At 41.4% G+C, this 24,262-nt stretch overlaps 1 protein-coding gene across 3 annotated transcripts in view; it reads left to right on the top strand.

Moving 5' to 3' along the window:
- Positions 1-24,262, top strand: part of otofa (otoferlin a) — a 283,609-nt gene that overhangs the window by 252,639 nt on the left and 6,708 nt on the right. For all 3 annotated transcript variants that reach the window (XM_052024320.1, XM_052024318.1, XM_052024321.1), the window contains 9 exons: positions 1,000-1,137; positions 1,978-2,105; positions 2,494-2,664; positions 4,288-4,448; positions 4,740-4,882; positions 7,486-7,574; positions 9,712-9,810; positions 15,547-15,788; positions 19,421-19,599. In XM_052024320.1, the coding sequence (XP_051880280.1) occupies positions 1,000-1,137; positions 1,978-2,105; positions 2,494-2,664; positions 4,288-4,448; positions 4,740-4,882; positions 7,486-7,574; positions 9,712-9,810; positions 15,547-15,788; positions 19,421-19,599 (1,350 nt within the window). The remainder of the gene's footprint in view (positions 1-999; positions 1,138-1,977; positions 2,106-2,493; positions 2,665-4,287; positions 4,449-4,739; positions 4,883-7,485; positions 7,575-9,711; positions 9,811-15,546; positions 15,789-19,420; positions 19,600-24,262) is intronic.

Here is a 24,262-nt window from a genome sequence, read left to right as displayed (position 1 = left end):
ATAAAATCAGGATCTAGTGGAAATTATTAACAGTTTATGAACTAACAGAGAAATAGTGGTTTTGGATAGCACGATTATGGGTATAATAAGAAGTGTATATAAATCAATGAGCTGTAGCAGGTACTGGCAGAAAGAAACCATGTTCTTACTTGTGAGGCCATAATGTCGTGTTCATCAAGATCACCACTGGAAAAGACCTGCATAAATTACGTCCAAGTAGTTTAAGGCTACATCAAGCAAATATTTTGTGTATATGAGCAGCTTTGAACTTTTGTGTCAGTGCAATAATGCCCCCAGCATTCTTTAAAACACGCTAAGTCTGGATGGGGCAGTTGGTGGAGACATTGCTTTCTGGGAACTAAATTTTAATTTAACAAGTGACATCCAAATGTTCCAACAAAGACATAAATGTGAGAGGAAGGAGCAGACCAGCTGATTCATCAAGCCAGTCCCATTCAATTCATTGCTGGGGCAAAGGGATGAAGACAATATAATCTGTGGGAGAGGCATTAAATTTTCCATTGTTAAATGTAACATGCTTCAATAGTTGGTTATTTAAAAGGAAAATAGTTGCTTGTACAGTTCGTCATTTGATGTGACCCCATTTTTATGGTGGAGTTTTAAATCACAACAGAAAAAGTAAGTGTATAGAAATACTCCCCCTTGGCATTTGAGATTATCAAAGACTATGTAGAGTTCATGAAGCATGCACAAACTGTTTCCGTCTCTTACAGCATTGTGGCCATCAGGTTCAATTGAAATACCTAATTGCCTGCACTCTGTTTGGGAATAGTGTTCTGATTATGTGCAGCCTTAAATAAATTTTCACTTTAGTTAATTTTGCAAATAAAATTGCTTGAAGCAGCCATCTCAAAAAACTAGGCTTATATGGCCTTGATGGGTAAATTAATATAGATTTTTATATATTTATTTACTGATGTGACATTTCTTAGAGTATTGTCATCTTTCACTTCCTTATGTTTTTAAAAATGCATGCAGGGCTCTGTCTGCGTGTACAAGGTACCTCTACCAGATGATATCGCTCGGGAAGCAGGTTATGAACCCACGTTTGGAATGTTCCAGGGTATCCCAAGCAATGATCTCATCAATGTTTTGGTCAGAGTGTACGTAGTAAGGGTAAGTGGTAAACAAACAAATCTCAGCAAAGCTAGTGAGTTTACTTTTGTAGCTGTAGATAAAACATGAACACGTTCTGCTTATCAAACAGCTTGGTAATGCATTTGTCCAGATTTAAGTCAGCCTTTTATCCCATTTTAATCAATTCATTGAATTGAATTAACCAGCATCAAATGAACTTTTGTTGAATGTGAAAGGTCCATAAAGAGCTCCCAAAGGTTTGGTGATCCTGCCGGAGGTCTTGCCCCTAGAGTAAGTGCCAGTCTGAATTCCACCTATTCAGAGCATTGCCACAAGGTGGCACCAGCCTCACAGACAAGAATGAGGAACAGTTGAGGGTCAGTCCATGAATATGACTCACAGGGCAATTTTAGCCTTCATATGGTGGTGGCCCAGAATTGTCGTGGGGTTCTCATCAATCAAATCAGCCAGCCAGAGATATAATAAGATGAGGCAACTTACAATGGTGAGTTGGTGTACCTCACAATCAAGAAAATTGAAATTATCTTGTAACTCTTTTTATGTAAGAGTTCAGCCACAATGGTTCGAAGAAATTAGTGAATTACTTACTCCACCAAAACTCGAGGTCTGACCTGTGAACACAAAGTGCAGTGAACTGAAATGTGGGAAGAAGAATGTTCAAGGGATGCCATCTGCCATACCTTCAGGACAACTCATAGAAAACATTCACGACCAGTTACTTACAATATTACTCTGCAATCTCTTTCATAACTTGAGGATATACATTTTCATTCTTGATCATTCACCAAATTTTGTTTGGGTGAATTTTCTTGAATCTGTTGATTCTTAGTTTTATCATTGTTTAATCTGTTCTCTTAGGCCACAGATTTACATCCAGCTGATATCAATGGCAAAGCAGATCCATATATCGTCATAAAACTAGGCAAAACAGAAATTAAAGACAAGGAGAACTATATTTCCAAGCAACTAAATCCTGTCTTTGGCAAGTAAGTCCTGTCGATGAGTCCAGAAAATCCAGAAAATAGTTTTCTATGTTTTAAGCAACCAGACCTTAAACCAATGTATTTTAATGCTGCCATTTCAAGAAGAAATGATTTAAATTTTGGGGTGACATTATAAGACAGCTTCTTCAAAGATTTGTAACAGGCCGATGGGCTATGTAGCCCCCCTCCCCCCTTTGCTGAGAAACTCGATTTTTACACACTTTGAAGCAAAATGTTCTACAATGTGTATCATTGATCCCTAAACAGATATTATGCATTATAGTGTTATTTTCAGAGTAAGCTCTTTTTTTCTACCAATTACTTGTCGTCAAAGTATGAGAAACCATCAACAAATTGCCATTTCAGTCTATGATTTTATCCACTCATCCAGATCATTTGACATTGAAGCCACGTTTCCTATGGAGTCCATGCTGACAGTGGCTATATTTGACTGGGATTTAGTGGGTACAGATGATCTAATTGGAGAAACGAAAATTGATCTGGAGAATCGCTACTACAGCAAACACAGAGCAACCTGTGGCATCTCACAGCAATATTCACTGTAAGTAAATGAACACTGTTTAATTTAGTAAAGTTACATGAAATCACCATCAGATTGAGTTGCATAATGGATGTTAATGTTCATGACTACCAGAGAGTCTTCAAGTTGATTCCTGGTGTTCTGTTTCACGCAACATTCAAAGGAAGCACAGGACGATGTTTCTTGTATTTGCTATACTGAAGGCAATGGGGGTGGGGGGGGGGGGGGGGCGGGATGTTGAACTACTGGCTAGGAGCCCATTAGGACACAGACTTGCCAAGGGGATTGTTCCCACGTAAAATCTGATGCATCAGCAGTCTATGATCCAAATGCTTGGCCAAAGTGAACATTCAGAAGCAGCTTGCTTGTTTTGGGCTTGCAAAGATCAATGGGCCAAAGAAGCAAGTAAGTCACTGGTACAACCAGGGGAAGTGAGGGATCCACTCAGGCAAAGCAGAACTCTGCAGTTGCTTTGCATTCATGTGAGGTTGACCCACCCATTGTAACATCTTCATGGGATTTCCAATATACAGATACAAAGTGTGGGACCGAGGCAAGCATTCCTGCTGCTTCGGGTTTCCTGCACCAGGAGTGTTTTGTTCTTGTTTGGAAATTATGACGTCTCTCATGAGCTGGTCAGGGGAACAGGGTCAGGAAGTGAAGAGGTGGGATGGGGTCATGTGTGACAATGTGAAAGTTGACAGGAGTGGCAGAGGATTGTACTTTTTATATAGAAATTTGGGCCTGTGTTCAGTGCCATTTCCAGTACTGTTTTTTGTGTTTGGAGTAGACAAATTACAGGGCAAGTTAATAGAAGTGTGAAAGGTCATGAATGGATTGGACAAGTGAGACACAAGCAGGCAGTAGTGTTGGGTTATGGGCCGAGGAGTATTAGAGATACTGAAGTAAATGTCAGAACGTTGGAAAGGTTGGCAGGCAAACTCTCTTCTGACAGGAGTGTGTGGCTGTGAAAGCAATTTCCAGGGTAGGTGGTTGAGGCAGAAGCTACACCAATATTATATTGGATAAGTGGATGGAGGAAGAAAGGTTGATGGGATACGAGAAAAGAGCAAATCAATGTGATTAAAACCACTTACACAGGTAAACTTTCAATGCCAGCATGTGGGGGAAATTCACCCTCCAAAGAGTGCAAACCACAGAGTGGTCGATGAGCAAAAACCAGGCCTCAGTTGGTGCAACCCAAGTTCCTTCTTCAGGCCACCCTCATGCCTTTTGACAGCTGGTACACTTAATGATGAAAAATCATTAGTATTAAATGAAATTGACCAAAAAACTTACCTTTGACTCACTCTTCCATCCAGATTGGCAGCTCCCCACTACGAGTCATGAAACCTGTGAAATGGTCAAGGTCTTTCAAGCAAGAGCCCCACAATGGGCTGGATCATGCTGAACCCACTAGTACCTTATGATTGCCTCCCACCACATCTGGTGTAAAGTTTTTATGCATTAAAAATACCCAGTGTAAAGATTGCAAAGTAAACCGGAAGTGCTTTAGAGAGTTCATAAGGGGTACCGTGACATTATTGAGGTCAGATTAGCAAAGGACTACGTCTCGGGTTTGTTGCATTTCACTGTCGGTCATCAAGCCTCTAATTTGTACCAATGTGTTCTTCCTGTACACAGTCATGGATACAATGTCTGGAGAGATCCAATGAAACCTACACAGATACTGACAAAACTTTGCAAAGAAGGCAAAGTAGACGGGCCTCACTTCGGACCCGGAGGAAGAGTAAAGGTCGCGAATAGAGTCTTTACAGGTCCAACAGAGATTGAAGATGAAAATGGTATGAAGTAATAGTTAATCACTTCTGCTCCCCATCCTCTCAAAATCTGATAGCTACAGGAATCTGAGAAAGTACAAGTCCTGGACCTTGAAAATACTTTGTTTTCTTCATGACAAATGTTTTCATTTGGGAAATGTTACTGTTTTATTTTATCTGAAGGAATAGATTGACACATGCTGGCTCGTTATGAGATCCGCAGCTGCTAACAACACAACCTCGTAAACTTACCCCTGAAGAATATTCAGAACCAGTCCTTCAGGTTGACCGATCGCTTTCATTTCTCCTCTCCAGGGGTGAAGAAGGAGACCGACGAACACCTGTCCCTGATTGTTCTACAGCACTGGGAGCAGATACCACGAGTCGGCTGCAAATTGGTTCCAGAACATGTGGAAACCAGGCCTCTGCTAAACCCTGAGAAGCCAGGCATTGAGCAGGTACAGTAAACTAGGGAGAAAAGAGCTATTGGAAAAGATCATACAAGGTAATCTTACAAGAGTGCTTCCAGCAGGATTCTTGTCCACCACGAGTACATTGAAGTGTCAACAGTTATGACTTTCAGATCAGAATGAACCTGGAAAATAATGATCAGTGTACAGTGGGATTTCAGGTATGTACTCCCAGCAAGTACATCACTCCACCAAGAGCACAGATGGCAAAACTATCATATTTTAGTGCAGATAAGAGCAAAGTACTGCAGAAGCTGGAAATTTTAAATGATGTAGCAAACTGCTGAAAATATTCAACAGGCAACCTCAATGGAGAGAGAAACAAAGTTAATATTTCATTAGTTCTGATGAAGAATTATTGACCGGAAATGTTAATTCTGTTTCTTTCTCCACAGATTCCGCCTGAGCTGCTGAACATTTCCAGCATTTTCCACTTTATTTCTGATTCCTATTCATACCCTGGAGTCTATTTGGTCATTGAGAAATCTAAGCCTATCATAGAGTCTGCCTTGGTATTATACTTTAGGTCAGATTTCTTGAAGGTAAAAATGGCTTTCAAAGAAACCCTAAGTAGAATCCAAGGCTGATCATTTGTGAACCAAATAGTCCCAGAGGAGAAGCCAGACCATGGACCAAAAAACCAGTGCTTCGTGGCAGAAAGGACTGTACAATTGTCTGTGCCAATTAGTGGACACGATCATCAAAGGTCACTTCCATCTGATTAAATATTGGCCTGGAATCCCTGGTAAGGTGCTCAGCACCCGGGGTCACCAATGATCTGCCTGCTCCAACCTGGAGCAAGTCTCTCTGCATGCATCTCCACAAAGGAGCTGGCTCCAACCTGCTCAGCGATACCCTGAGATGCACATGGTGTCAGCAATGGGCCATCCCATTGAAGTGCTTTGAAAGCCAATTAAGCCACACTGCAAAGTTGCAGCAGCTGTCAAAGATTATATAACAACATAAAGAGCAATTAAAATGCTGAAAGGCAAGTATATCTAAATGAATGGAATTAAATTATAAAATTCTAAATAGCCTTGAATCTATTTCTCTCTCAGTCATTCCTCTCCATCAGGATGACTGCAGTTTCTGGGTCCAGTGGCAGGTTTCCCAGTGTATCTGCTTGGAAATCTCTACATGCTGCACTGTTGATCTCCATGAGGAAGCCAGCACATAAACACAGTCGTCCTGTCAGCAGTCATCAGCAAAGGTGGAAGTTCACAATTTCTGAGTTCATGCCTGGTCACACAGGAGTCCTGAATTTCCACACTTAGAAAGCACAAAAAGCCTAGCTGTTCCACGTGCAATTTCTGGCTTTTTGGTGGAAAATTTCTGCAGTAAGAGGCTATATCTTCCAAAAAATAACCTGTAACAATATACTGTGAGTGTAATACTTCTATTAAAAAATGTTAACTACATTATTTGCTTTTTAATAGGCTGACTTGTTACATCAGATTGGTAACATGAAGGCTCAGACCAAAGTAAAAGAAAAAAATTCAGAAAGTAGGGGGCATTGGCCATTACAGTGTGTTAAGAATCTGCTGAATTATTCTGCCTACAGTCTAGACCTACTCCACGGTCTTCCAGTCAATCCATGGAAAACTGATACCAGATACAAAAGACCCAGCCACCATAGGTCTCCCTATATGGAGGATACTTCCAGAGAACGAAAATAAAATCAAGATCCAAAAACTGCAAATGCTGGAAATCTGAAATAAAATCAGAAAATGTGCAAGCACTCAGCAGGTCAAACACCATCTGTGTAAAGAGAAACAGTGTCAATGTTTCAGGTCAAAGACCCTTTCATTTTGATGAAGGGTCTTCAAGCAGAAACATTATTCTGTTTCCCTTTTCACAGATGGTGCCTGACTTGCTAGGTGTTTCTGCATTTGTTTTATTGTATATCTTAAAAATATCCATCCTGGTTTTCAACTATCTGTCATTAATGAATTCCACTCCCCTGTTATCTTGCCAAATCAATCCCTCTACTCAAATTTGCACTCCAGGAAAATCTGATGCATTATTTGCACCTGATGCCATCAAATTTATTTGTTGTTTTTTTCCTCATGGATAGAACTATACTATTAGTAGAAAAATGTTTGATGAAAGAAATCACTTCAGTATAACAATTGGGAAATGATAATTCTCATGCCAGCTAACTCAAGAGTGATCACTTTAGTTACTTACCTGGTGGAAAATTGCTTGAAGTTCTATAATTTAACCTTCTGCACTGAAAAAGTGGGATCCTTTATTATTTATGCATCAGGACCCATGGTGTCTTTGGAATATTTACTAATGGCTGGAGCCTAGAATTCACTGAGGCTTTCCTTAGAGGTGCAAAAGATAGTTTGAGGTTAGAGAAAAACATAATTAATTTTTTTACTTTCCAAAGAGATTGGGAGACAAAAAGAACTGATTTGAGGCCAGCAAAGTAAACTTCAGCCTCTGCTGCTGCAAAAAACCTATGGCCCATGAGTTGTGAACTGGACTCCAAAGCTAACGCTATCACTGGACATTGTAGAAAGCATTTTGCAAATCAGCACGGTGCCATGAATAACTAACTTGGAAGTTGCTTTCTGTGCAATTTTTAGGGTCGCATTGAACTGTTCGTCGATATGTTTCCAAAGGACCAGCCTGCACCAGGAGCAGCAATTGATATATCACCACGGAAGCCAAAGAAGTAAAGTATTCTCATATTACTAGAGGTGTCAAGTGTAACATCTTTGACTCAGCACAATCGTTCTTTTTATGCCTATTACAATATTCTGAGGGAATGTTATTGTTTCTTAAGTTCCTGATATTTTTCTCCTGAAGAGGACACGTTGACAATTGGAGAGAGCGCCTGTTATTTGGCATTTCTAAATGACAAAAAGATGTTTCATTTCAATTTATTAATATTGTTGTGTTGCAGCTGTTCTGTGAACTATATTTTAACCTCAGCTTGAATAGGACAAATCTCTTGTAATTTTTAGTCACCAATAACATCGTTTTACTTACGTGAAAACCTCACCTCAAAGCTTCTTTTCCCATCAAGAAAGAGACATTAGTTCACATTATTTGGGAACTACTAACAGCTCCTGGTGTCAGTCCACATCATAACTTTGAATCACCTGGTCAGTAGTGTCATATTTTATGGCAGGCATTATCAACCTGTAGGTCTGCCAATTTCTTCTCTGCAGTTGACACACAAAGGCCTCGGACTGGATATTATTTCTAAAAATGGTAGCAAAAGACTAAAATCATCAAGATTATTTTTCAAGTCATACAAAGGACCTTTGTTCTCTAATCATAGGGGAATATTCAATAGATTTTAATAGTGGTTCCTTTACTTTGTTCACTCATCTTAGAGTTCAACTGGACAGGGTGCTCAGTCACTTTTCTATTTATTGATTTTCTTCAACAACTGCTCAACAAGATGCAAAGGTAAATTACCATCCAAATCAGTAAGTCTTTTTTTTTCACAGGTCATGACTTCTCCCTATGCTTTCATGTTTGAGGTTTATTTCTGTCATGCTAGAGGCTAATTAGCAAGATTTAAACTTAGCTAAACAATTATTGTCATGTTCATTCTGACATTGTCATATTTCTTCAGCCTTGGGGTCCCTATGTGAACCTTTGCCCATTGGAGCATATATTGAAAATCAAGCAGCAGATTCATTCCAGTTTCTGGCTAATTGACTAAATGTAAAACCTTGTAGCCAAGGCCCCCCATCATGAAAATCAGAACAGTTTCCCACGTGTATCATATGTGCCTCAAAAGTTCAATAATAGAGATAACATTTATCGCTACTAACACCATCCCACAATGCAACATGGTAAATTAGAAACATGAGAACATAGAATCAGTAGTAGGATATTTAGTCCTTCCAGCCTGAGTTTGAGTTCAGAGAGATTATGAGTGACGTGACCTCACTTTTCCTTATATCTATTAATACCTTTGGATTAAAAGTGGCAACTGACAGAGCATCAGTTGCTATTTGTAAAAGAGAGCTTCAAATTTCCACTATGTTCAGTGTGCAGAGATGACTTTTAACTTCAGTCCTGAAGGGCCTGGCTTGAATATTCAGACTAAACTCTGGAGCCCTCAATCAGTGGATGGAATTATCCTTATTTTCTCGAAAACTTCAATCAAATCCCCCTTGCATTTCTAAATTCCAGGGATCACAATGTTGGTTTGTTTTATCTCTCATTGTAAAGCAACGATGTTGTTCAGGAATCATATAATTCCTAAATTATGATTTCTTGAACTGCCTCTGGTATACTGCAGATGTGATCTAACCATATCTTTATTTTATGGTTAATCGTTTCAGACGTTTAAGTGTAGATATTTTTGTTGCATTTCTCCATGAAGTATTTGTGAATATATGCTTGGAGTCCTACCATGCTGAGAGGAGACAGTGCCAAACATTGGTACTGGATTACCATAAATGTTGACACTTTATTGCCCCACTAGGGGACATCCTCTAATGCTCTAAAAGAGTTATCCCCAAGATATTTTGTTTCAGTTTTCCTTCCTTCGGTTATTTATTCTTGATTAACCCATTTGTCCTAATTATATGGATGAGGAAATATGAGAAATTACATTTCAAATCAAGGAACACACTGATAATACTTCAGGACTTACCTCACTTTAGTTTTGCAGTTCCCTTGAGTACTTTGCAGCAAGGAATCCACCAATACGTTTACTTGTATTTTAGGCAACTGGAAGCTCTATAGTGCCAAGATAATACCGACCTGAGAGAATGCAACTAGATGGGTATGCATTCAGTATTAAATGTGCCTCAGCATCTTATCCTGTCTTCCTTCCTCCCTGCCAGATATGAGCTTAGAGTGATAGTTTGGAATACAGATGAGGTTATCTTGGAAGACGATGATTACTTCACTGGAGAGAAATCTAGTGACATTTTTGTCAGGGGGTATGTACATCTGTGTGACCTGTGTGGGATTGTGAAGTGTGTTTTTGTTTTCTCATTTTTCTTTGTTGCTTTTGTTGTTAACCAGTTATGAACTGCGTGTTATTATTTGGAACACTGATGACGTTATTCTTGAAGATGATGCTTTCATGACAGGAGAGAAGATGTCAGATATCTATGTCAGGGGGTAATGATTCAATTGCATGGCTCATCTCCCCTCTATGCTGAGCAATTGTTCATTTCCCACCCCATATTTCTGCGACATAGCTACTTGCAATTGCATTCAACTGCATTTCAAATCCATAGCAAACATATTTCTAGTTCCATTAACAGTTTGCATGCAGTACAATGTAATGTATTAAAAGAAAAAATATGTAATTGCCCCTTAAAAAGTAGCTTTTTGGATAATCTTTTGTTATAGGACCCAGCTGCTGTTGAATTGACAACTCTCGTTATGGAAATGATAAACCAATTTGGAGTTAGAATTCCATTTCAGAAGAAGGCTAAACATCCAAAACTCAGTTATAAGGCATGAAAAAGTGTGGAGGAAGAAAAGCAATTTAGCTCATTAAGATTGTAAATAACTCTTCCAATATACAGTACTTAAGCATCTAGGAAGTTTAATGTGATGTCTTTATGATCCTCAGAAGTATAAAAGAAAATAAAAGAATGTTTATTTTCATATTTTTCTTATCAGCTTTTTCGATTGCTTACTTCCTGTGTCAAGTCATTGAATTTAGCCTGGTTCACATTTGAAGAATTTACCCAACATGCATCATTCCCACTCTACTTTTGTCTCACTGCATTGTCTCCCTCCTTGATCATCCAATAAAACTAGTTGGATTCCCCTCTCTTTTCTTCTTTGTGCAAATGTATCTTAACTATACCAGAAGCATCTCTAAGGACTTCCTTGACTGGATCCCCTCAGATCCTGTTGAAATTAGACATTTTGCAATTTAGAAGTTCTGCTTCAGAATATTCCTCATCCTTCTCCGTTACTAATCCAAACTTTACAACACGATGATTATGCTTACCGGAGGTCCGCTTTAGCCCTTCTCTTTCCCAACCGCAGGTTCAGTCCTGCCTCCTTCCTCATAGACATTGAAGATATTGGTCAGTTGGTCACATATCAGAAATTCCTGCCCTTCCGTTCCCTCTACCTTAACATTACCCCAATAAGTATTAGTAATTACAGTCCCCCAAAATCACCATTCTACAGTTCCAACATATTTCTGTAATTTCTCTGCAGATTTACTGATCTGTCCTCCTCTCACTATTTGGTGGCCTGCAAAACATTCCTGGTTGCACAATCATCCTGTTTTGGCTTCTTAAGTCCAACGGAATGGGTTTCATCCATGTCCCTCACTGTGCCTTAGCAGTAGTCTCGATGGTTACTCACAAAGCTCTGACACATCCTAAACCTTCCTTGTATTCCCTGTGGTCTTTCTTAATCTACTCCTATTCAATGTAGCACTACTTTCTTCTCTCATGCTATCCAACACTCATTTTTATTGCACCTTAGTCCTCCTTTTTACATCAACATCCTAGTGCCCATACCCTGCTAAATTAGTTTCAATCATCTGCATCCAAAGTAGTAATAGTTCTCAATGTACCTGAGTTGGCTCTTCCCCACAATAGCCCAAGACTATCCCAGGCCTTAAATAGTTACACCTCTAACTTTTGAAACACAAAATCGATACATAGATTGTTACTCTTAATTAATACTTAAGTTATCCACACCGATTTTTAGCATTGCATGTGGTTAACTAATTAACTCAGGAATAACGTAACAAGTACCTGGTTAAGAGGATCAAGTCTGGCAATGTGCAATCTGAAAAGAACTAAAAATCTGGTTGGTATGTTATCTCTGCTAGCTGCATTTTAACATGCTTTCATGCTTTAATATTTATTTCTTCCAGAGAGCGCTGTACTAATTTATGTCTTTTTTCTTTGCGGCATGAATGCAGACATTCCCATGCATGACTAATGTTCAAATTAATCTTGCTTTGAAAACTGCTGGCTTGTTTCTATTTTTAAAAAGCTTGTAACAAAAAACTGAAACATTTGCCTGTGGGTGCATGAGGGCTGCAATGTCTTTAAAGATAATTATCTGGGATCAGTAAATCCCATTGGAATCTCTACGATCGACATGAATCTTGGCCCTTAGTAACCTTGATCTGCGGCACTCCCTGATGCACCATAGCTCCAGATGGTTAAAAACAATAAGAGTGCGCATTTTCACATAGGTCAATTTCATTACTGATTCCAACAGTGGGCTATACATGGAAGAAACCTTTTTCAGTACCAACAATATCTTATAATAAAATGAAAATGTTGCAGCTTATAATGGTATAGTATGCTGAAAACAGTCCTTTTTGTTTGTAAATGATGGTTACAAGTTGATCATAAAATCACAGAATGGTTACAGCACAGGGGGAGGATACTTCGCCCATCACATCTGCTCCAGCTCTGTAGCAGAGCAATTTTAACCAACCAGAAACTGGATCTTCATTAATTATTTTCTTCCTCTCTATCAGATTTCAGCTTCCTCCAACCCCATGTTCTTTGCTGAAAACCCTTTCTGTAAGAGTCAATGGTGACCCCTTTCCCAGATCTCTACTGTCTCTGTAACTGATCAGTGGGAGAACAGCCAGGGTGGTTCATCCCAAAGTTTTCTATTCCTCCTTTCAGCCAAGCCCAAAGGTCGCTCAAATAATCTGCTGCATCCTACTATTCTGTGGCATATCACATTATTTTGGAGCCATCACGTCCTCTCAATATCTGTGTAGGTCACTTTTTATACTCTCTCCAATTCCATCTGAATTCCAAGGGCACAATAGGAGGACTTAATAAATGTTTCAGACAAAAGCCTTTCATCAAATAACAAAACATTTTGCAGAATATGTGGTAGCATGATACTTAAAGCAATTGTGTAAGTTTATTCCTTGGGCTTATTTTTTTGGGGCTTCACCCCTCAGTGAGAAAGAGAAAAATATTTTATTCTTGTGAAGTATTCTGTCAGTTAAGTTTGGGGCATTCATTATACCCAAATCATGGATACATTTGGAATGGACTTGCCTGCTCTATCAGCTGTAGAAAAAGAGGAGAGAATCAGGAAACTGAAAGGAAATATCTTTGTTAACAGTGAAAGACTTACATGTTAACTTTCTATCTAAGATGAAAGGCGAGGTAATGACATCAAAAGAACTTAAAAAAAATAGTGCCATTGTGTCTGTTTCAGCTATTGCTGCGATGTAAACATGTTCAATGCCCTTCATGGACATGTTTATGCAAAGAAAATTGCCACGTTGCTTGCAGCCAGTTCTTGTCATGCATGAGTATGTGCAATACATCACCCAGTAGTGCCATCTGCAAAGAGGGGAGGTTGTTCGTGAAATTCAAACCAGTTTAAAGTCCAATTTTCCATGTCTTTACCAAATATCTACTCAGATAACCTACCATTTCCTCAACCATTTACTAATATTTTGTATAATAGTGGGAACATGGTGTATAGATTCAAGAAGGTGATTAATAGCAGAATCCTGTTATGAAACCAAGTGATATAATCAGGTATTTTTAGACCTTGTTGGCAGCTGCTGGGGCAAACCATGAAACAGCCAGTTTCCATTTATTGTGAAACCTTGATCTGGATTGACGTAGGAAATGGATTAGACCTATTAATAATTACATTTAAGTTGTTTGAGGTCATTGAACCTTTGGGAAGGGCAGTATATTTTGTAAGAAAACTTCCTTATTTAACACTTAAAGGGAAATGTCTCTAATTGCAACTACAACTACTAATGGTTTTGAAAGCTGATGAACAATATTCTGTAGTTTATATCCTCCTAGTTTAACAATATTCTTACTGAATTGAAGGATATGTTTTTGAGTTTATGAATTGTGTATTGATGAAACAAAGCACTGGTTGTGAAGCTCATTAAATTTATAATCCACAAGACATCCTTGAAACACTGCTTTAGGAAGAACAATAGCCTTCATTTAAACCCAAATTTATTAGGCTGTTGATTTCACGACAGGACAAATTTTCAGACATGACTGTCATTGGATGTCAATACTCTATGAGAAGCACATTAATAGATTTCAGTAAAACCATGTATAGCAGCCACTAAAATCATGCAGGGCCCAAGACTAAATTGGAAAATGGTTATATACCACACAACATAACATTCCACAATTTGTACAGAAAACATACCTTACATGAACGAGTCACTACGTTGTTGGTGTTGGATTCTCAAGTATATCTACAGTGCATTTAGATATTGCATTGACTTTGCTTACAGGTGAAACACTTGTTGTACGTTCTCTGGGTACAAGTGACCCAAAACTGTACATCACAGCTGGAATGAAAAGTTGATGATATTAATGCTAGAGACATCTGCTCTTCCAAAAACCTGTAGCAATGGAATGATTAAAAAAACTGTCAACCAGTCATTCAATCACTTTTCCTTTTCAGGCTTTTATGATTTTCAATTCAATACATGGCATCTATGGTTATCTTTGGGACTAAAGCATAGATAGGGAAAAAATATCTCAAGGAACGTGACTAATTTAGAAATATAGATTTTAGACAAACCTCATACAGCAAGCTCCTGATCTGATTTTACAAATATGAGCAGTTAATGCACTTTGCCAAGAGGGTTTGAGCTTGTCCCTCAGAACTGATCCCTGTGCACAGTGGCTGGCCACTGGAAATGAGCACAGAAGCAGTGTCCCTGAGGATGAAGTTGCTATGTGTGTTTTCTGCAAACATAGCATTTACCATGGGGGAATCCACCTGCTCATCAAAGGAGTGGCAACCTTTCCCATTCATAAATGGCCCAATTCATAAGAGGGAGCCCTTGTGGGCACAAGTGCATTCAATGACTGCCCACACTCACAGGAAGCCAGCAATACTGGAAAATCCCATGGTGCAAGATGCCACCTGGTCCTCATTGAAATCAAGGTAGATGAAGGGGACCTCTCAGATGTATCGGTAAGTAACAAATTTGGAGATGAGAGCATCAAATTGACGGATGTGTCTTTGTTCCTTGTCCATTGTGACAAAGCTACGTTGTGTAACGAGCCTCCAATAATGAAGAGTTTGCTGAAGAACCTGTGGAATTAATACCTTGGCAGCTAAATGCTGCAAAGAGCCCACAATATGCAGGGTTTGTAAGGATTATGAGAAGTTTGCAGTGAGTTCTGAAGGTGCCCTGAAAAGGTTCTCAATGTCAGCAGAGCGGCCCTTTTAGTGAGCAAGAAACAGGAGCAATGGTTGAAAGGTTACAAAGTTACAAAGGTTACAATGGTTGAGAGGTTATGTCAGTAAGGGAGAAAATGGTATTGTGTGATTAGTGACATCATCAGATACGTGGCTGAGATTAGAAAAATGTGAATAGCACATGGATGTGGTCAGACCAATTTGGCAATGGGAAAGATTTCACCAAGAACAGATCTCTAGCACAATCTACGTCAGGTTCACATCATTTCATGCATTCCCAAAGCATCCCCTTCTCCAAGCTCCGGTTTGGTAAATATTTTCATCGGCAGCCATGAACAAAATCAATGCCATCGCATCAGTCCAGTTAGAAACCAGGTATTATTTGGACTGTTCCCTACAGTGAAGACAAGAAATCCAAGATCTAAAATACAGGTGCAGATTTTTTTTAGTCTGGATTTCTTTTGACTAGTTTAAGTCTTTGTGGTGTTAACTGTTACGATGCTGGCTGTCTCTTATAGCTGGCTAAAAGGGCAGCAGGAAGATAAGCAGGACACTGACGTGCACTATCACTCATTGACTGGCGAAGGCAACTTCAACTGGCGGTTCATCTTCCCCTTCGATTATTTGATGGCTGAGGAGAAGATCGTCATGTCCAAAAAGGAGTCCATGTTTTCCTGGGATGAGACGGAGTACAAGATCCCAGCCCGCCTGACTCTGCAAGTCTGGGATGCTGACCACTTCTCAGCTGATGACTTCCTTGGTAGGTTCAACTGTCATTTCTTTTACTATCCTGAGTATTAGATCCAGATTCTTTGCACATGGACGTTTATCATTAAGAATTACTCTTCTACTTTGAAATAGTTACACTGCAGAATGAGGGATTTATGATTTATGATGGATCTATTTATGATGCACTGGGTCTCAATGTTATACAGCCCTTCACCCCCACCACATCCAACACAACAGTCAAGTACCAATCTATACCAGTCCCATTTACCAGCACTTGGCCTGTAGCCTTCTCTGCCTTGGCAATTCAAGTACTTTTCTAGGTACTACTAAAATGTTGTGAGAGTATTTGCCTCCAGCACCCTCTCAGGCAGTGTGTTCCCATTGGGTGTAAAAAAAAACTTCATCAGTTCCCCTCTAAATCTCCCACCCTTTACCCTAAACATATGCCATTTGGTTTTTGACACCACGACTATAGGGAGAACTTTCTTGCAATCTACTCTATCTGTGCCCATCATAATTTTGCATTCCTCAATCAGCTCTCCCCTCAGGATCCTCCGTTCCAAGGAACATAAATCCAGCCTATTCAGTCTCTCCTTGTCAGTGAACAATGCTCCATCCTGGGCAAAATGCTGGTGAATCTCCTCTGCACCCTCTCCAGTAGAATCTCACCCTTCCCATTCTGTGGTGATCAGAACTGTCCACAGAACTCCAGCTTATGGCCTAATCAATGTTCTATAATGTTGGAGAAACAAAGGACTGCAGATGCTGGAATATCTAGATGAAAAACACTATGATACTGGAGGAACTCAGCAGACCAGGCAGCATCTGTGGAGAAAAGCAGATGGTCAAAGTTTCGGGTCAGGACCCTTCAGGATTGAACATAGGTAAAGGGGAAGCCCAGTATATAGGAGGGAAAAGCAGAGCAGTGATGGTCCACCTATTCCTACCTTCCCCTTTTCCTACCTTCAGTCCTGAAGAAAGGTCCTGACCCAAAACGTTGACCGCCTGTTTTTCTATAATGTTGTACCATTATCATCCCAACTCTTGCATTCTATGCCCTGGTTAATACAGGCAAGTATTCCATATGTTTTCACCACCAGATCTACCTGTGCTGCCGCCTTCAAGAATCCTTCGACTTGTACACCAAGGTCCCTCTGTTCCTCAATCTTGCCTAGGGCCCTACCATTTGCTGTGTGTGGCCTGAACTTATCAGTCCTCCCAAAATGAATCCCATCACTCGTAACAGGACCAAATTCTGTCTGCCATTGCTGTGCCAATCTTCACAGCTGACCGATATTGTGCTGTAGACTTAGACTATCCCTGTCACTATCAACAGCACCACTGATTCTGGTATCATCTGGAAATATTGAGACAATATCAGCAAAGATTCAAAGCGTATATGCACAAATACATCTTCAAGCCTCAGTAGCTTCAGGTTTGCCAGGCTAGGATTTTATTCCTTGGAACATAGGAGATTGAGGGGTGACCTTCTAGAGATGTATAAAATCATGAGGGGCATAGATAGGGTGAACACATGTGGTCTTTTTCCCAGGAAAGGGGAATTAAAAACGTGAGGGCATAGGTTTAAAATGAGAGGTGAAAGATTTAAGAGGGACCTGAGGTGCAACTTCTTCGTGCAGAGGGTGGTGAGTATATGGAATGAGCTGCCAGAGAAAGTGGTTGAGGCAGGTATAATAACAACATTAAAAAGACATTTGTGTAAGTACATGGACAGGAGGGGTTTAGAGGGTTATGGGCCAAACACAGGCAAATGGGACTAGCTTTGTGGGCACCGTGGTCAGCATGGATGAGTTGGACCAAAGTTTGACTCCTCCAGCATGCCAGGTCTCTGTATTGCATCCTTGTGATCATCTTCCTGTGTATCATTTTATGATAAAAGCCAAACAAAGAGAATCATCACAAAAGCAATGTCATCTCACAGATTGGAGCTGTAAAAATTCTGGTGAACATGCATCACATAGGCTGTAGAGATGACCACTGCCAGGTGCATGGCCTAGCCCGGAGATCAGGGAATATCTGTGGGAAGAGAAACAGAGTTAACAGTTCAGGTGAATGACCTTTTGTCAGAACTGGGAAAGAGAGAAGTTTGTAGAGAAGATGGTTGAAGAAAAGAAAGGACAAAGGAGCGACTCTGATGGGGCGAGGACAGGTTACTAAATGTTACACAACAGTCTGGTTAATAGGGGCAGTTATGGAGAGAGACAACAAAGAAAAAGGCATAAATCATCATGAAGTGTAGGTCATAGTTATTGCTGAGTTTAAAATCAAAAGGAGAATCACAGAAAGACCCAGCACATCAGGCAGTGTCTGTAGAGAGAGTAAAAGCCAATTAATATTACAATGGATAACCTTACAGTAGAACTGGTTTGTTCTAATACAAACAGAAAATGTGGATTACCTGAAATTGTTGAATTTGACATTGAGACCCTGCAATGTGCCCAAAAGAGATGCCTTTTCTCGAGCTTGCAACAAGCCTCCTTGAAGCAGTACGGGAGACCACTGATAGATCAGTCAGAGTGGGAGATGATGAAGAATTAAAGTGACTGGCAACTGGAAGCTCAGGAATGCTCCCGCACACCGAAAGAAGGTGCTGCACGAAGTGAACGTTTAATCTGTATTTGGTTTCTCCTGTGCAGAGGAGACCACATCGTGAGCACTGAATGCAGCACAGTAGACTAGAAGAAATATAAGTGAATTGCTTCTTCACCTGAAAGAACTGTTTGGGTCCCCAGATGATAGGAAGGAATATGTTAAAAGAGCAGATATTGCGTCAGATGCAGTTGCACAAGAAAGTGCCGTGAGAAGGGAAGGTGGAAGAATAGACCAGGGCGTTGTAAACAGCACAGTCCCTTTGGAATGCTGAAAGGGGAGTAGGAGATCTGTTTAGTGATAGAATCTCATTGAAGGTGGCTGAAACTGCGAAAGATGATCCATTGAATGCGAAAGCTGTGGGGTGGGAGGTGAGGTCTGGGAAAACCTATGTTTGCTCTGTCCAGGAGAGGGGTTGAGAACAGAGGAGCGGGAAATCCATGGGATGCAGTCCAGGGCTTTTTCAAATATGATGGAGGGGAAGCCGTGGTTAAGGAGAAGGAAGGACATGTTAGGGGCAGCCAGCTGGAAAGATTCATCACTGGAACAGCTATGACCGAGGCAGAGGAACAAGGAGAATGGAATGGATCCTTACAGAAAGCAGGGAGGGAGGAAGTATTATTGAGAAAGCTGTGGGAGATTGTGAGCTTCTAATGGATATTGGTTAGGAAGCTGTCCCCTGAGGTGGAGACAAGGGAAGAATGCAGAAAGAGAAGAGTCAGAGGTGGATCACGTGAAGGTGAAAGCAGGATTGAAATTGTCAGCAAAAACCTCGGAATTTCCAAGTTATGTAGAAGTGCAGGAAGCAGCACTAGTACAGGGTACCAGAGGAAGAGTTGAAGGTGGGGTGGGGGGACAAGTCAGGCTGAAACAAAATAAACGCGTAGCTTTATGATTTGCTGCATGTTAAGTTTTCTGGTTGGAGAAATGCCTAAGTCACGCAAGAATGTTAACCTTAAAATGGGTATTTAGAAATGCAAGTGTAATAACCTGCAACATTCTCCTTCCATTCAGCTATGACTCTCCCCATTAGGATATTTTTTTTCCTGACAGGTGCAATTGAATTGGATCTGAACAGGTTCACCCGAGGAGCAAAAACAGCCAAGCTCTGTACAATTGAAATGGCCACGGATGAGTCTTCATTTCCCATGGTCTCCATCTTTAAGCAGAAGAGGGTGAAAGGCTGGTGGCCGTTTGTTGCCAGAAATGAAAATGATGAATTGGAGCTCACAGTAAGGAGTTTTGTTTTATTTTGGAGTTTAGCTTTGTCACTTAAAAGAAAAAATTGCCACGTGGACACAAGTATCATAAATTGAAGCAGTCCTACTAGGGAGGTGGCTGCAATAGACCTCAGGGAATGAGAATGGGCAAATGATAGAGATATCTGTGCAAGAACCCCTTGGGAACAGTAATCAAATCCTTGGGAGGTTTCATTGGTTTTGTTTCAGCAGGCTTCGGGACTTTGGAACAGCTAAGTTTTTTTTTATAATTCTCATTGGGAATAGTGGGGCAGGACTGCAGAGGCGCGTGACATCAGCAGGTAGCGCGCAGGCAGTTTAGAAAACAAACCGCCATAACCAGCGGGCAGCGGTGTGAGAGGGAGCAGAGTGATTGGACTTTGGCTGAACAGGCTTAGGCGCTAATGGGGTGAGAAAAGGTAGGTGACTTGAGTAAAGGAAGGAGTATGAGTGCGGTTTTCTGTGCTCGGTGTCAGATGTGGGAGTTCCCGGAGTGTCCCGGCCTCTGGGAAGGCTACATCTGCACCCAGTGTGTCGAGCTGCAGCTCCTTAGGGAACTGAAGATGCAGCTCGATGACCTTCGTTTGGTCAGGGAGAATGAGGAAGTGATAGAAAGGGGGTATAGGCAGGTGGTCACGCTGGGGCCACGGGAGTCAGGCAAGTGGGTCACAGTCAGGAGAGGGAAGGGGAAGAGTCAGGTACTAGAGAGTACCCCTGTGGCTGTACCCCTTGACAATAAGTACTCCTGCTTGAGTACTGTTGGGGGAGACAGCCCACCTGGGGGAAGGAACAGTGGCAGTGTCTCTGGCACAGAGTCCGGCCCTGTGGCTCAGAAGGGTAGGGAAGGAGAGAGGAGGGCAGTAGTGATAGGGGACTCTATAGTTAGGTGGGCAGACAGGCGATTCTGTGGATGCAAGAAAGAAGCTCGGAAGGTAGTTTGCCTCCCAGGTGCCAGGGTCCGGGATGTTTCAGATCGTGTCCAAGATATCCTGCAGAGGAAGGGAGAACAGCCTGAAGTCGTGGTACATATTGGTACCAACGACATAGGTAGGAAAAGGGATGAGGTCCTGAAAAAAGACTATAGGGAGTTAGGAAGGAAGTTGAGAAGCAGGACCGCAAAGGTAGTAATTTCAGGATTACTGTCTGTGCCACGTGACAGTGAGTATAGGAATAGAATGAGGTGGAGGTTAAATGCGTGGCTGAGGGATTGGAGTAAGGGGCAGGGATTCAGATTTCTGGATCATTGGGGCCTCTTTTGGGGCAGGTATGACCTGTACAAAGAGGACGGGTTGCACTTGAATCCCAGGGGGACCAATGTCCTGGCGGGGAGGTTTGCTAAGGCTACAGGGGAGGAGGTTAAACTAGAATTGTTGGGGAGTGGGATCTGAACTGGAGAGACTGGGGAAGAGGTGTTTGGCTCTCAAATAGAGAAAGCTAGTAGTGGGTACGAGAGGGAGGATAGGCAGGTGATAGAGAAGGGACGTGCTCAGACCGGTTTGAGATGTGTCTATTTTAACGCAAGGAATATTGTGAACAAGGCGGATGAGCTTAGAGCTTGGATAAATACTTGGAGCTACGATGTGGTGGCCATTACAGAGACTTGGATGGCTCAGGGACTGGAATGATTACTTCAAGTGCCAGGTTTTAGATGTTTCAGAAAGGACAGGGAGGGAGGCAAAAGAGGTGGGGGAGTTGCACTGTTGATCAGAGATAGTGTCACAGCTGCAGAAAAGGTGGACATCATGGAGGGACTATCTACAGAGTCTCTGTGGGTGGAGGTTAGGAACAGAAAGGGTTCAATAACTTTACTGGGTGTTTTTTATAGGCCACCCAATAGTAACAGGGATACCGAGGAGCAGACAGGGAAGCAGATCCTAGAAAGGTGTGAAAATAACAGAGTTGTTGAGATGGGAGATTTTAATTTCCCAGACATCGATTGGCATCTCCATAAAGTGAGGGGTTTAGATGGGGTGGAGTTTGTTAAATGTGTTCAGGAAGGATTCTTGACACAATATGTAGATAAGCCTACAAGAGGAGAGTCTGTGCTTGATTTGGTATTGGGAAATGAACCAGGTCAGGTGTCAGATCTCTCAGTGGAAGAGCATTTTGGTGATAGTGATCATAATTCTATCTCCTTTACGATAGCATTGGAGAGAGATAGGAACAGACAGACTAGCAAGGCGTTCAATTGGAGTAAAGGGAATTATGAGGCTCTCAGGCAGGAAATTGGAAGCTTAAATTGGGAACAGATGTTCTCAGGGAAAAGTAAAGAAGAAATGTGGCAAATATTCAGGGGATATTTGTGTGGAGTTCTGTATAGGCATGTTCCAATGAGACAGGGGGTTCACGAGAGGATACAGGAACCGTGGTGTACAAAGGCTATAATAAATCTAGTCAAAAGGAAAAGAAAAGCTTACAAAAGGTACAGAGAGCTAGGTAATGTTAGAGATCTGGAAGAGTATAAGGCTAACAGGAAGGAGCTTAAGGAGGAAATTAGGAAAGCCAGAAGGGGACATGAGAAGGCCTTGGCTGGTAGGATTAAGGAAAACCCAAGGCATTCTACAAGTATGTGAAGAGCAAGAGGATAAGATGCGAAAGAATAGGGCCATCAAGTACAGCAGTGGGAAGGTGTGTATGGTTCCGGAAGAAATGGCGGAGGTATTTAATGAATACTTTACATCAGTATTCACTATGGAAAAAGATCTGGGGGATTGTAGTGAGGTCTTGCAACAGGCTGAAAAGCTTGAGCATGTAGATATTAGGAAAGAGAAGGTGCTGAAACTTTTGGAAAGCATCAAGTTGGATAAGTCACCGGGACTGGATGAGATGTACCCCAGGCTGCAGTGGGAGGCAAGGGAGGAGATTGCAGAGCCTCTGATGATGATCTTTGCATCATCGATGGAGACGGGAGAGGTTCCAGAAGATTGGAGGGTTGCAGATGTTGTTCCCTTATTCAAGAAAGGGAGTAGAGATAGCCCAGGAAATTATAGACCAATGAGTCTTACCTCAGTGGTTGGTAAGCTGATGGAGAAGATCCTGAGAGGCAGGATTTATGAACATTTGGAGAGGCGTAATATGATTAGGAATAGTCAGCATGGCTTTGTCAAGGGCAGGTCCTGCCTTACGAGCCTGATTGAATTTTTGGAGGATGTGACTAAACACATCAATGAAGGGAGAGCAGTAGATGTAGTGTATATGGATTTCAGCAAGGCATTTGATAAGGTACCCCATGCAAGGCTTATTGAGAAAGTAAGGAGGCATAGGATCCAAGGGGACATTGCAATGTGGATCCAGAACTGGCTGGCCCACAGGAGGCAAAGAGCAGCTATTGAAGGGTCGTATTCTGCATGGGGGTCGGTGACCAGTGGTGTACCTCAGGGATCTGTTCTGGGACCCTTACTCTTGTGATTTGTATAAAAGACCTGGATGAGGAAGTGGAGGGATGGGTTAGTAAGTTTGCAGATGACATAAAGGTTGGAGGTGTTGTGGATGGTATAGAGGGCTGTCAGAGGTTACAGCGGGACATAGATAGGATGCAAAGTTGGGCTGAGAAGTGACAGATGGAGTTCAACCCACATAAGTGTGAAGTGGTTCATTTTGGTAGGTCAAATATGATGGCAGAATATAGTATTAATGGTCAACTCTGTGGTTAAGAAGGCATATGGTGTATTGTCCTTCATCAATCATGGAATTGAATTTAGGAGCCGAGAGGTATTGTTGCACCTATATAGGACCCCGACCAGACCCCACTTGGAGTACGGTGCTCAGTTCTGGTCGCCTCACTACAGGAAGGATGTGGAAGCCATAGAAAGGGTGCAGAAGAGGGTGCCTGGAATGCGGAGCATGCCTTATGAAAGCAGGTTGAGGGAACTCGGCCTTTTCTCCTTGGAGCGACGGAGGACGAGGGGGGACCTGATAGAGGTATATAAGATGATAAGAGGCATTGACTGGGTAGATAGAGGTTTTTCCCCAGGGCTGAAATGGTTGCCACAAGAGGACATAGGTTTAAGGTGCTGGGGAGTAGGTATAGAGATGTCCGGGGTAAGTTTTTTACTCAGAGAGTGGTGACTGCATGGAACGGGCTACCGGCAACGGTGGTGGAAGTGGATATGATAAGGTCTTTTAAGAGACTTTTGAATAGGAAGCTGAGAAAAATAGAGAGCTATGGGTAAGCCTAGTAATTTCTAAGGTAGGGACATGTTCGGCACAGCTTTGTGGGCCAAAGGGCCTGAATTGTGCTGTAGGTTTTCTATGTTTCTATATTTCAAGGTTTGGTAAGCTTCAAGGTAGTCACAGAAAAAGATAAGGTAGGTCCTCGAGACTGGGCCCTAAGCAGTGGGAAGGCTGATTTCAGTAAACAGGACCTGGCGGAAGTAGATCAAGATCATCTGTTGGAGGGCAAAGCAACAGCAGATACATGGGAGAAGTTTAAAAGTGAGGCTAGAGCTAGCATGTCCCTGTATAAGAAGGATGCAAAGATGGTAAGATTAGGGAAAATTGGTGAACAAAAGATATTGAAGGTTTTATCGGGAAAAAGAAGAAAGCATATTTCAGGTACAGGAAATTGATAGTGAATGATTGCTTTGAATTTTTCTATGGGGATTAGGAAAGAAAAGAATAGAGAGTAGGAGGGAAAGAAGGGCTGTGAAATTACCTT

This window comes from Pristis pectinata, chromosome 10, assembly GCF_009764475.1.
Source record: "Pristis pectinata isolate sPriPec2 chromosome 10, sPriPec2.1.pri, whole genome shotgun sequence".
In the NCBI taxonomy this organism is placed as follows: domain Eukaryota; kingdom Metazoa; phylum Chordata; class Chondrichthyes; order Rhinopristiformes; family Pristidae; genus Pristis; species Pristis pectinata.
Note: the sequence above shows the minus strand (reverse complement) of the source record. Positions and strands in the feature narration are given on the sequence as shown.